General features: G+C 45.3%; 1 protein-coding gene across 34 annotated transcripts in view; it reads left to right on the plus strand.

Annotated features, from left to right (window-relative positions):
• MAP3K13 (mitogen-activated protein kinase kinase kinase 13) overlaps nucleotides 1–12932 on the plus strand; it is a 64906-nt gene that overhangs the window by 47194 nt on the left and 4780 nt on the right. For all 34 annotated transcript variants that reach the window (XM_046898783.1, XM_046898789.1, XM_046898782.1 and 31 more), the window contains 10 exons: nucleotides 319–502; nucleotides 981–1172; nucleotides 1879–2037; nucleotides 3745–3903; nucleotides 5241–5349; nucleotides 6347–6456; nucleotides 7584–7700; nucleotides 8203–8340; nucleotides 9172–9916; nucleotides 11238–11308. In XM_046898783.1, the coding sequence (XP_046754739.1) occupies nucleotides 319–502; nucleotides 981–1172; nucleotides 1879–2037; nucleotides 3745–3903; nucleotides 5241–5349; nucleotides 6347–6456; nucleotides 7584–7700; nucleotides 8203–8340; nucleotides 9172–9916; nucleotides 11238–11308 (1984 nt within the window). The remainder of the gene's footprint in view (nucleotides 1–318; nucleotides 503–980; nucleotides 1173–1878; nucleotides 2038–3744; nucleotides 3904–5240; nucleotides 5350–6346; nucleotides 6457–7583; nucleotides 7701–8202; nucleotides 8341–9171; nucleotides 9917–11237; nucleotides 11309–12932) is intronic.

A 12932-nucleotide genomic window follows, 5' to 3' on the forward strand; every position in this document is an offset into this window, starting at 1 on the left:
GAGCAGAGGAGCTGCTCCCTAAAGTGCCACCCTATTGCCCCACTCTGCTAAGCAGCTGCTGCCTGCCTCATCCACGTGGTTCACCCAGTGTTACCTGTAGGGAGCTGAGAAGAAACAGTTTGGGGGTAGCCAGAGAGGAGCTGGAGGAAAGAGCTGCTGGGGCTGAGCATCTCAGTGCTGGGAGATGCTGTCTCCCACCCATGGAAAATCCCCCTTGAGATACAATAGGGGAAGTGGAAGGTGCTGTCTTGGTGTGATCTTACAGCGGAATGTTTTTGTGGTCCTTCTCCTTTACGCTGTTCCTTTGCCTATGTTTAGATACGTGGGAGGTGCCGTTTGAGGAGATCTCAGAGCTGCAGTGGCTGGGCAGTGGTGCACAGGGAGCTGTCTTCCTGGGCAAGTTCCGGGCTGAGGAGGTGGCCATCAAGAAAGTGAGAGACCAGAACGAAACAGACATCAAGCACCTGCGGAAACTCAAACACCCCAACATCATTGCCTTCAAGTAAGTGGTGGAGCTTGTGAGAGACGTACCAGCACTGCCTCTGTCCAGGGGAGAGCTGTATGTGCATGTGTGCCCTGGGCGTTTGTGATTCCAGGAACTGAGTTAAGCTGACTGTAGGGCACAATGCATGGTCATTCTTTGCTTCCTTTCTCAAATCACTGTTGTGAAAACAAAGCTGTGGCCGCCATCTTCACCCAGCGCTGCACTTTGCATGTAGGCTTGCAAAATGCCTACTGGGAACTCTGAAACTACAGAGGTAGGAAATTGAAGGAAACCCACTCTTGTCACCAATTGGATTCCTTTTGTGCAGAGTGTGGAGAAAGCATTCCCCTCCTTGAACGATTAGGAGAGCTGTTAGCATGGCCTTGCCCTGGTGGGGTAGGCAGGTTGCTCTCCTGCCCCTTCATTGCCACCTTTACAAGTTGCTCTGGGACTCATGCTCTCCTGATCCTCACTAGTTGTGTGTTTCCTTTGTCAGGGGAGTCTGCACCCAAGCCCCATGCTACTGTATTATCATGGAGTATTGTGCACATGGGCAACTCTACGAAGTCTTGCGAGCGGGGCGGAAAGTCACTCCTCGGCTGCTTGTGGATTGGTCCACTGGGATTGCTAGTGGGATGAATTATCTGCACCTTCATAAAATCATCCATCGAGACCTCAAGTCACCAAAGTAAGTCTCCAGATACTAAACATGCCCCAGCTGTGATTTAACTGTAGGTGTTTCTTGTTCCGTTAGCCCGTGACAAGACTGGGATGGTGATAGGACAAGGGGGAATGATTTTCAACTGAGACAGAGGACGTTTAGGTTAGATATTAGGAGGAAGTTTTTCACACAGAGGGTGGTGACGCACTGAACAGGTTGCCCAAGGAGGCTGTGGATGCCCCATCCCTGGAGGCATTCAAGGCCAGGCTGGATGTGGCTCTGGGCAGCCTGGTCTGCTGGTTGGCGACCCTGCACATAGCAGGGGGTTGGAACTGGATGAGCACTGTGGTCCTTTTCAACCCAGGCCATTCTATGATCCTGTGAATACCTTAAAATATTTTACATTCATGGTTTGTTTGGCTAGAGCTTTACTAAAACTTCAAAATGCACCCAAATATAGGGAATTTTTGGTGACTTGTTAACTTACAATTTTATCAAGATTGGGTTTTTTTTGACTTGCAGAACTTAGAGTAGTTGAGGCACAAAAGGCAACTGCCCTAAAGGAGATGAGTGCTGTCACCAGTGAAAATGCACCATGCTTTTCCTTGTACTGTAATCATGAACAGCATGCCTTCATCAGTTGGTCATGTTGATTAAAAAGAAATAGACTCCCATCGGCTGTTGCAGTGCAAGAGAACTTGCCAAATGCTGATTTCTTTTTCCTTTCCTTCAGTGTTTTAGTTACACACACGGATGCAGTTAAAATCTCAGATTTTGGTACATCTAAAGAACTCAGTGACAAAAGTACCAAAATGTCTTTTGCGGGAACTGTGGCTTGGATGGCCCCGGAGGTGATACGCAATGAGCCTGTTTCTGAAAAAGTGGATATCTGGTGAGTAGGAGAGTTGTTTTAGCTGAGTGTCTTCACCTTCTGTTTAACCAGTTGGTTTTCGTAGTCCCTATATATTCAGCACTCTTTTCTCCCCTAAGGAATGCTCCGCTGTGGACTATTTTCTCCATCCATCTAGTGCCCTGAGCTATCATTGAACTGTGGGCTGGGGCAGAGAGAAATGACGTGCAGATGTCATACTATTAACAGTGCTTGAGGGAGAACTGAGCCTTAAAGCTCCTTAGGGATGACTGCACAGTTTTTGGGGTCTTCATGGGAACTGCATCTCAGTTTCTACCTTGTTGTTTCTCCGTATTGAATGGTAGTAGCCAGGACAAATGCCCTTCTCCCTGTTTTACAGCCACAGTGTTTGTTTCAGCAGGCTACAGCAGAGCCAGCTTTTCTGGGAGACACTCTTGGGTTGTTTTGGAAAGAAAACACATACACCGTTTGTCTCCTGTCGTCCATTTGAATCGCAGGCTCCTCAGGAGGAGTGCTGCAGTACTTCTACCCTCAGCTTTCTGCCTTTTAGGGTGGCTCAGGTTCAAGAATATTGTGTGGAGCGTTGTGTCAGATGCTCTGCTGGGGATTGTGAGCATTCCTTGACTCCTTTTCCTGAGTAATTTAGAGGTGGTGCTCTTCGGTGTAAACTTAAAGGTGCCTTTGGCCCATTCCTCTTCTGTGGAAGCAGTAGGGACTGCTCAGACTCCTCCTTGACATCCATTCTTCCCTCTAGATGAGTAAAAAAGATGTTCATGAATGCTGACAACAAATGAGAACAGTTCCTAAGCAGCTTATATGTCTGCTCTGTCTCATCCTTCACAGCATGCTTTAAAAAAAAAATCTATAATCTTATCAGGAGTCTTGAAAATCCTTTGCCAGGTCTTAATCATAACAAAGCTGAAACCAGATGAGGTTTCCTGGTAGCTTGTCCAACCACCTGGGATCTCTGCTTTCCTGCAGCCCACAGAGAAGTTTGAGGGAAATACGCTCAAATTCTGCTCTTTGACTTTTTTCCTTTTCCCCCCCTTTCTTCCATGTGATTTGAAATCCCTGGGTTTTGAGAGCATGCCATTTTTCACATGAAGATGTTCTCTGATGGATGGTTGTTCACCTCATGTAATAGGAGTTCATTCCCAGGCAGATTTCACTTCTTTTCTTTTCTCTTTGACCTTCTTTTTTTTTTTTTTTCCCAGCACAAATAAATACTACATGAGATTTATGTGCATTGGATACTGACATTCATGTGTGTTGCGTTGCTTTCTTCATTTCTGTGTTGCAGTAGTTGAAGCGTTGAGTTTCAGACTATTGAAACGTCCAGGGCTGTTGTGGGCAGTTGAGGACAGCAAAGGAATTTTTGGCTGGGAAAATGAAGCCAAATGACATATTAAAGCAAAACAAAACCCTCCAGCCGTGGCTCTCTTGCCTCTGTCTTATCAGATCTGTCTATCCTGCAGTAGGTGATCTGTTTGGACCAGTAAGAATAGTCAAAGTCTCTCTTGGAAGAGCTAACTTTCCTCTTCATTTAACAAGAGTAATGTTTCGTGCATACAGAAGAGTTTGTAATGTGCTTTCAGGATTTTTAAAATCTAGCAATGAAATAGGAAAACTAGTGCTGTTTGGGGTTCAGCAACAGGTTTCCGAGCTCCAAGTGTTTCTGTTGAACTGAATTCACGTGGATGTTTTTCTCCTTGTTTGTTTTTCCATCAGGTCATTTGGAGTAGTTTTGTGGGAGCTGCTTACAGGAGAGATTCCCTACAAAGATGTGGACTCCTCCGCCATCATTTGGGGAGTGGGCAGCAACAGCTTGCACCTTCCTGTTCCTTCCACCTGCCCAGATGGCTTCAAAATCCTCATGAAGCAGACCTGGTAAGAGCCTGAAACCCACACAGGCCTGCAGCTCGGTCCTAGGAGTGAAACTGATGGGAGTGTGGAGTCCACAGCATAAGGTTCTTAAATAATATGGTTCTTAAATACTCTCACACTTGTCACAAGAACGGGTGTTAAAATTCTGGATTCTGCTTCCTTGTGGCTGCAGGCCTGTGCTCCAGAAGAACATGTGGAGTTCAGAGGAGGTGGGAAGAGACGTGTGTGTTTTGGGCAGGCAGGGCAGGGCTCTGGCTGGCTGCAGAGTGAAAGGAGTTTTGTTTATCTGAGCGATGAAAACCCTTCTTAAGTGACTGTTATTTGACAGAGAGAAATTCAAACTTTGAGTATGAAATCAGGATCTTCCACGTGTGACACAGCTATAGGAAGAGCTTTCGGTTACTTCCACCTGCCAGGTTAGAGTTGAAATTCCTGGTCTCAGGTTATATATTAATGCTTAATCTATGTAATTTGGTCTTGACACAGAGTTTAAGTGATCTTCCCACTCTTCTGTGTTACACCAGCCATCCTCCCAAAGGCACAAAGGGGAAAACAGGCCACAGCATCTGTGGATCCTTTACATGCCTTTTTACCCTCGTGATCGTGAGGTGCAGCTGTTTGCAGGGTTGCAGTATGTGTGCTGAGACTGATGCTCTGCCTAACAGTGCTTCTACATGTGGCTGCAAGGTGCAGGAGGTAGCATGTGCTGCTTTGAGCACTGTGTACGTGTGTGGAAGTAGGTTTGTAGGGGAGAGGTGTCTGGAGAAGCTGTTTCTTGTCCTGCACTCTGAATCTGGTTCAGTCTTGAAGCTTAAAGATACAAATGGATTTCTATTTTAGAAGGATCTTGCACAGATGCTCGGGGTGTTACAATACTGTGTGGGCTCAGGCACATACTGTGTCAATACATCTGGTGTTTTTAGCTACCTTGTTTTGTTGGATGTAAACTATTACCCTGTAATTTCTATGGGATCGAATATTTCCACAGACTTAAACTAATTGGAAAATGAAATGAAATCTGTGTCTTCTTGGCTAACAAGTGAGGAGCAGTTTCCTTTTCTATTCTATCTTTCACTTTGCGATGATGTTTTCCTATTTTAGAGAGTTTTCATCTCTTCTGTTTCTGCAGGATAGACCATCACAAGCCAGAAACAGAATACAGAACATGTCAGATCAATGAACTTGCATTCAGCAAAAGACAAAACCTAATAGTGCTCCTTTGCTCTAATTTGTCAGCTACACCAGAGAACTGATTTCAGTGAGAAGCATTTTCAGAAGGGCAGCAGTAGCTGGCAATGTTAACCTTATCTCATGGTGGGTGTTTATCTGTTTTGTTCCAGGCAGAGCAAGCCCCGGAATCGTCCCTCCTTCCGACAGACACTGATGCACCTGGATATTGCATCTGCTGATGTGCTGGCTACTCCTCAGGAAACCTACTTCAAATCACAGGTAAGCAGGGAATAGCCCAGGCTGCAGCTCATGAGAAGTACATAGCTGCATGGGTTTGGTTTCAGACACTGCTCCAAGTACAGCCAAAGTCAAAATCAGTGATTTCAGTTTGATTCCTGGGGAGAAGCAGAGATGATCGGTGCTTTAAAATATTTTACCTGAACTTCCACAAACCAGGGCATCTACTGACTTTGGGCAGGAACTATCTCATTCACTCCTCTCTGAGACTGCTGACTTCAGAAGCTCTGCTCCCAGCTCCAGGAGGCCACAACACTGTTGGGAGGAACTGTTCTATTCGTAGTGAAGATGAGCAGGGCAGACAGTGGGACAGAGAGCTATCATAGGGCTGTGAAGGTGCTCTGGGGACTCTTAGGGAAGATCTAAAAGCATATGGTCTGGAGATTCCTCTGAGCCCTACCCCGTAAGCTATCAGCTTCTCCAGGGGTGAGAATGAGAATGAAACTGAGCCTTCAGTACAGAGTATCTATGTGGTGTTGGGGTGCATGAGAGACAGTGGATGTATTCCTTAAAGCCGCAGGAATCAGAGCTTCAGGCATTAAGCAGAGTTATGATATCCTACTGACAGTCATCTCTGTCATGTGTATAGCTTTCCAAGTTTTCAGCCATTCTGTTTCCTTTGAAAACTGTGAGGGAGGAAAATCATACAATCACAGAACGGCCTGGGTTGAAAAGGACCACAATGATCATCCAGTTCCAACCCCCTGCTATGTGCAGGGTCGCCAACCAGCAGACCAGGCTGCCCAGAGCCACATCCAGCCTGGCCTTGAATGACTCTGAAAAGACCATTAGGAGTTTCTTTTATTTTTATCTCTTTTTTTTGGTAGAAAATGCAGATATATTTCAAATGTTGAAACTGGAGTGCAGAATTGAAAATATAACATGAAGTTGTTGAAACTAGATGTGCTATGATGTTTTCTTTGGTGCAACCAGAGATCATAATCCTCTGCAAATACCTCAGAGTAAATTGCTTCCCTAGGCTGAATGGAGAGAAGAGGTGAAGAAGCATTTTGAGAAGATTAAAAGCGAAGGAACCTGTATCCACCGGCTAGATGAAGAATTGATTCGCCGTCGAAGAGAAGAGCTGAGGTCAGTTGATAGACCTGTTTATTGCTCACTTACCCAATCCACCCTTCTCTCCTCCAGCACCACGATCCCAGCTCCCCCAGCCTCTCCTTGTGGATCATGTGCTGCAGCCCCCAGACAGCCTTCATGCTACTCTTACTGATTGCTGGGCTTGGTGCTCCTGGTCATATAAATTCAGGCAGCCTCAATTCCTCATGAGTTCAGAAACTCACACAGTTCCTGCAGGCACTTTGAGTAACTGGTGGAAGGCTATAGATAGAGAAACAGTGGGAATTGTTCCTGCTCTTGAGCTGCCTGAACAGTTTGCTCAAAGCAGGAGAGGGGCAAAGGCTTGTGTGTTTACCAGGAGATATTTGTCTCTGAGTTTTGGTGTTTGTGATAACAGTGCATAGATCTCAGTGAGAAATGCATCTTGCAGTTTGCTGTGAGCTTTCTCATCCCTGACATTTTCTTTGGATTATTTGTTTCCCGAGAAGTGAATACAATCCAATTTATCATCCCACTGAAATTGATTGTGAAAGCTAGATCAACTTAAAAAGTAAAGCAGAATGTTTATTCAAGAAAGCAAAATGTTATTTTCTGTGATACAGGTTTGCAAATATAGTTATGACAGAGAAATGTAGAATGTCAACTATGTCAAGCTGGAGAAATCAAAGGAAGCCTTGTTCAACCAGCTTGCTGTAGTTGTTCATCAATGTTCCTTAGCCCTTGGAAGCTTTCAGAGGCCACGTTTTCCAGCTGTGGTTTGAGATGCATTATGCAATTGTACCATAGCCATAAGGACACACTGCTTTTTATGAAATGCAAACTGATGACTTCTGTGCAAACAGGACAATTAGGGCTTGGCTGAAGGGCTTATGGATGCATGTGAGGCATTTGCAGCTTCCCTAATGAAAAAGTGTTGCCACTCGTTGGGGACTTAAACACTTTCTGAATTTCTAATTTATTCTTGATATCAAGCTCGTCACTTTCATTTGCTGTTAGCTCTATATGGGGTTCACAAACAGTGCTATACTGCTGGCAAATTTGACTCATAGAAGACCTTTTCATCAGCCTTGTTTCCTTATTCTCCTGTCTTGATCTGCAGACGTCAGGCTCTGGAATCATGATTTTTGTCTTCTGTTTTCCAGGCACGCATTGGATATCCGTGAGCACTACGAGAGGAAGCTGGAGCGAGCCAACAACTTATACATGGAGCTCAGTGCTATTATGCTGCAGCTGGAGGTCCGTGAGAAGGAGCTCATAAAGTATGTATCTATGGGCAGAATGGCATGCCACACACATGGCAGTTTGCACATAAACCAATGCCTCACTTCTAAAATACATAGGAGTACTTAAAGATTTAGTATTCCTTGACATTATTCCACGGCTAAAGAGAAGACTGGCAGGCAGAGATAGACCCCTTAAGAGCAGAGCACTGCAGACCATTTAGTGCACATATCTTTATGCCATGTTTACTGGCTTAAAGGCACCTTTCCGTTTGATGTTGGTATCCTTTGGCCCCTTTGTAAAGAGAAAAGCGTTGTGGTTCTGAACTGTAGACCAGGGCTGTGTTCCAACTGCCTGATCTCTGCAGAGAGAATTTAGAAAACGACTGTCCTTTCCCAGAACAGCATGTTGTGTTGCACCCAGCCATAGCTGTGAAACAGGCACACAGTGTGCTCACTGTGCAGCTGTGTTTCTGTCCAGCAGGAGCTGCAGTTGGATAGAAGGAGAACTGATCTGCTTTATTCTTGCTAAATGTTTCAGGAGGGAACAAGCAGTGGAAAAGAAATATCCTGGGACTTACAAACGCCACCCAGTCAGACCAATAATCCACCCCAATACAGTGGAGAAGCTGATGAAGAAGAAAGGGGTCTCTCATAAACCAGGCAGCCAGACTAAACGGTAAGAAGTAACAGCCTTATTCTGTGCCAGGAAACAATGGTAGATCCCCACTGAGATGAGCAAACTGCTTACTTCAAGTTTGACCACACAGAACAGGCCAATGGAGTGTTCACTCTTGGACCTGGTCTGATCATCAGAACCACAGCTGTTTAATTACCTTCAGGTTGAAGGGATGAATCCTGCCTCCACCTCTACCTATGCAGCTCTCTGGAGCTGTTTGGTCCATAAGACTTTTTTCACAGGTGATGACGTTTGCCTAGGAGGTATATCTCATTTGTGTCTTGAATTCTGGAGCCCAATTTAAGAACATTTAGATATTGCCTGACTTGAATGATTGTAAGCAGGATGAGGGATTGTAGAAATCAGCCTGCCCTTAAGGAGGTGGGATTCGTTGTTGAGAAATGAAATAAGGATTTGGGAATTCATGCTGTCCTTTCAGCTATTTCCTCTCCGCATGACTTTCAGAAAATGAGATTCTTTGGAAAGTTGTCTGTTTTCTGCATTGTATATGCACATAGTGGAAGATGTGCCCTACACTGAGATCTCAGGCTTGGAAAAGAACAGTTTGAGGAGCAGATCATCAAAGTGAATGGAAGAGTATGTGGTTGATACTGGGAAGAGCAGGAAGGTGGGCTGAACGGAAAGGGCATTGAGTGGGGGGAATCAAAGGAACCTAACCACAGAAGTCAGAGTGCTGGAAGCAGGGAGGCATGTAGGCTACAGAAAGCAGAGTATGCTTATGGCTACGGCCGCCTCTCCTCTGGCTTCAAGCTGATGAAGTCGTTTGTTAGTTTGTGGCCTGATGTTAAACTTTTGCTGACTGTCTCTCAGACCAGATCTGCTGAAGTCAGAGGGCATACCCAGTGCAGAAGCAGCATCCAGTGGCTCACCAGTCTCAGGAAGTCCCAAAATGTCAGCGCTGAGTGGCAAAAGTCGCTACCGCAGTAAGCCACGTCACCGCCGAGGGAACAGCAAAGGCAGCTACAACGATTTTGCAGGGATCTTGAAAAACCAGCCTGTGCAAGATGATGCACCCCCACCTCCACCTCATAATCATTCTCATCACCCCGGTCTACCGCAGCAGCACGGCCATGGCCATCCCCATGGCCATCACTCACGGCTTCATGCCCACGGACAGGATATTGCCAACTGTGCAAACAACTTACGGTACTTTGGCCCTGCAGCAGCTCTGCGGAGCCCGCTCAGTAACCATGCACAAAGGCGGATGTCTGGTTCCAGCCCTGACCTCATCTCCACTGCCATGGAAGCAGATTGCCGGAGGAATCTAGAGAGCAAAGAGAGCAAAGAGGATCACTGGGAGTGTTGCAAAACAGATCAGTACAACTCCTGTCTCCAGTGCAGGGAAGAGGACAGTGGTCAGGTACAGATGTCATCTGTTGAAACAGGAGTGAGCCATTCTCAGTCACCAACATCCGTTTCCCTATATGAAAACGCGCAGTATATTGAGAAGATGGAGGAAGAGGACTTCAGCAACTGCACGTCAGCATCTGCTCTAGGCACACCACAGCACATGGCTTCCTCAGTACTACCTTGCAAAGCAAGACCCATTCAAAAGGTAAGGACAGCATGGTGATTTAGGAAGAAGTGAGGCTTCCTCTTTCCCCTCTCCACCAAAAGAGGACTAGAGTTGCAAGTACAGCTTGTATCTTACAGATTGTGCCAATGTGAACTTTGCTTTGTGATCTGGGCATTCTTTTACAATCAATTTTATTGAGAAGTGCTGTATCAGAGAGTGGTGCTAACAATGAGAGTTGTCAGATGCCTTTGATAATGCCTCAGGAGGTTCCAAAATTGCAACAAATGTGCTGAATCTTTGTCATTGAAACAGTCTCAGAATGTTTTCAAGCCTTTCTCAAAACAAAGCAAGGGATAAATGCATTCTTTTGTTGATGCTAAATATGCTGCCATTTCACTGAGCATCTGTAGCACTGCTGCGTCTCAGAATAGAAGTACAGCCTTGGCCATGGTCTTGGGAGATGGCCCTTTGCAGCAGCTGTGAGACACCATCCTCCTTGACTGGAAGCTGTGGGTCTAGGTTAGCAGATTTGCTTGAAATATATGAGCAGTAAGCACACTGACCTGGGACTGCCAGAGTCAAAAAGGTATTATGGCACAGTTGTACAGAAACAGTTCTTTATTCCTTCTCTTCCATCCAAGTGGTAAGAGAGGTAGGAATTGGTCTGAGTTCAAAGGGAAGGGAAACTAAGCCTAGGTGGAAGAGTGAAGGAAAAGAGGATACCAGAACCAAGGGTATGGTTCGGAGCCCAGAATGAGAAGAGAAAGAGCTCGTATTACAAGAAGATAGAGTCTGAACTGGGGCTTGGCAGGTTAAATAGGACAAGAAGAGGCTGTAGAAAAACCAAGAATGCAGGGAGTGTGTGTTTAGATGGGAAAATGAAAACAAAAGGTTCTATGCTCCCTGAAGCAGAAAATGGAACAGAACTCAAGTTTTCTAGTTAGTGAAACCCACCAGCAAAGGGATGTCATCACTAGTGCTGCTCTGGGTAGGCTTGTGTGGAAGAGGTTGAAGTAGTAAAGCTAAAGAGTGGCAGATCATCTCAATGATTTATGTGGATTTCAGTGAATTACTTGCTTTGCTTCTGTTTGGGGTGAAACCCAGGACATTGTGTTCTCAGTGCCTGAAGTATTTCCAGTTTATTTCTAAGTCAATCTCTCCAAATTCAGAAATGGCAGCATTAGGACTGCCTGAAATAATGTCTAAGGAAGACCAAGTCTGAGTCGGTTCTATTTTTGTCCAGTTGGTTGCAGGCTGCTAACGCAGTGACTTTGTCCTAGAGGTCTGAGGGGCAGCCATGAAGCTGTGTGTTCGTTCTTCCACAGCTGTGCTATCATTCTTGTCCTTTGTTTTCTGCCAGAGTGGCGATGACTCCTCAGAAGAGGAAGAGGGCGAAGTTGACAGTGAAGTGGAGTTTCCTCGTAGACAAAGGTAAAAGGTGAATTCACTCTAATCTCTCTTTGGTAGGGCAAACTTCAGCAGAACTGTCGTAGCAACTGCACGCCAGCTGTGCTGGCAAAAGAACAGAATTGCATTCAGTGCGTCCCATCTGCCCTCAGTGATCCTTCATGTTGACTCAATGTTTTCAGCCTGTTCTGTTATCTCCAGCATGGCTCTGCTGTTGCAGGCTGTTCACAGCACAGCTTGATCGCACTTGTTTAGCAAGAGGTCAGCGTGATCCAGCCTGTAAAAATAACCTGTTTCACCACAGTCGGACTGAATGGTTGTTGGGACCCTCTGTGGGCTCTTTCAAAAGTTGTCTTAACTGTTTCTGCAGTGGGGCTGACTCCAGAACCTTCACGGTTGCGTTCAAGTAGGATCTAAGAACTAAGTGAGAACACAGCAGGTTGGGTTTGATGGTATTGCTTGTAAAATAAGAGACTTGAAGGGGATTTCTTTCTTAAGCGTTTGTAATAGTAGGCCTTCAAGGCCCGTGCTCTTGAAAGAGATTGTAAATTGTTGCAGTAACTTTATGAAAACCACTGCTTGAAGTGCAGAAGTGATCCAGAGGGCAAATAAGTTAAGGGTCGTTAGGAACAGAGCAGAGAAGATAAGAGCCCTTGTATTCATTCACAGCACACCTGCAGCTTGAATCCTAAATGCCACCTTCATCACCCCAGTTAAATGACTGTGATTGAGTTTGAGAAGGTTCAGAGAAGTGTGACAAGAATAGTTAGAACTGGTTTCCATAGAAGAAATTACATCCATGAGAAGTCTTTGTCTGGGAGGAGGAGAGGCTATAATGGAGGTACATGGGATTGAAAGTGAAGTGGAGAAAGTAAACAAGGAAAGATTCCTCACATTCGAGTTAGGGACACCTAGTGAAGCCAAGAATGGGTTGAAAATGAATATAGAGTGCTTCTTCCATCCAAAACATTTCAAATGTGCAGTTCATTGTCAAGGAGTGCTGTGGAAATGGAAACATAAACAAGTTGTAAGTGTTAGATGTATGGAGGGTCGGTCCATCAGTGGCTGTTAATAAGCACAGTCATCCAGGCTTGATCTTCAGCTCAAAAGCCTGAGCACAAACTGAGAAGATATGCCAGGAGAAAGCTGGCTCTGTCTGCTCATGCTGCTCTCATGGTTCTCCCTGATTACTTCTTCTTGCTGAGAGTTGGTGATAGAATGCTGGGCTAGATGAGTTTTCTGTTCTTGTGCGTGAGATTGTTGCTTCTTCTGTGATTTACTGTCTTGGGGAAGAAATTGCCTTTCCTGAATTCAGTGTGATGACCTATTGTGGGTCTCCTGCTATGTTCACTCAACTGATATTTTGTACTGTTGCTGTTCAGCACTGACTTAAGGTGTTTTCCACATTCAAGCAATGTGCACGTACTTAAATTCTAGGCTGGCTGTTGGGGCTGCAGCCAGGTGGTGCAGATACTACAAATTCAGTTAGCTTGAACCCCACAGTATAGCCTTTCTTTAGGGAAAAGAGCTGTCATGGAAGAATATGCTGCAGAGTAGACCAGCTAGTATGAACATGTAGGAGATGAGACCAAAGAACAGATGAATTTATGATTCTGTGAATTTAAAGATGCAAATCTTAAACTAACTC

Source organism: Gallus gallus, chromosome 9 (assembly GCF_016699485.2).
Source record: "Gallus gallus isolate bGalGal1 chromosome 9, bGalGal1.mat.broiler.GRCg7b, whole genome shotgun sequence".
In the NCBI taxonomy this organism is placed as follows: domain Eukaryota; kingdom Metazoa; phylum Chordata; class Aves; order Galliformes; family Phasianidae; genus Gallus; species Gallus gallus.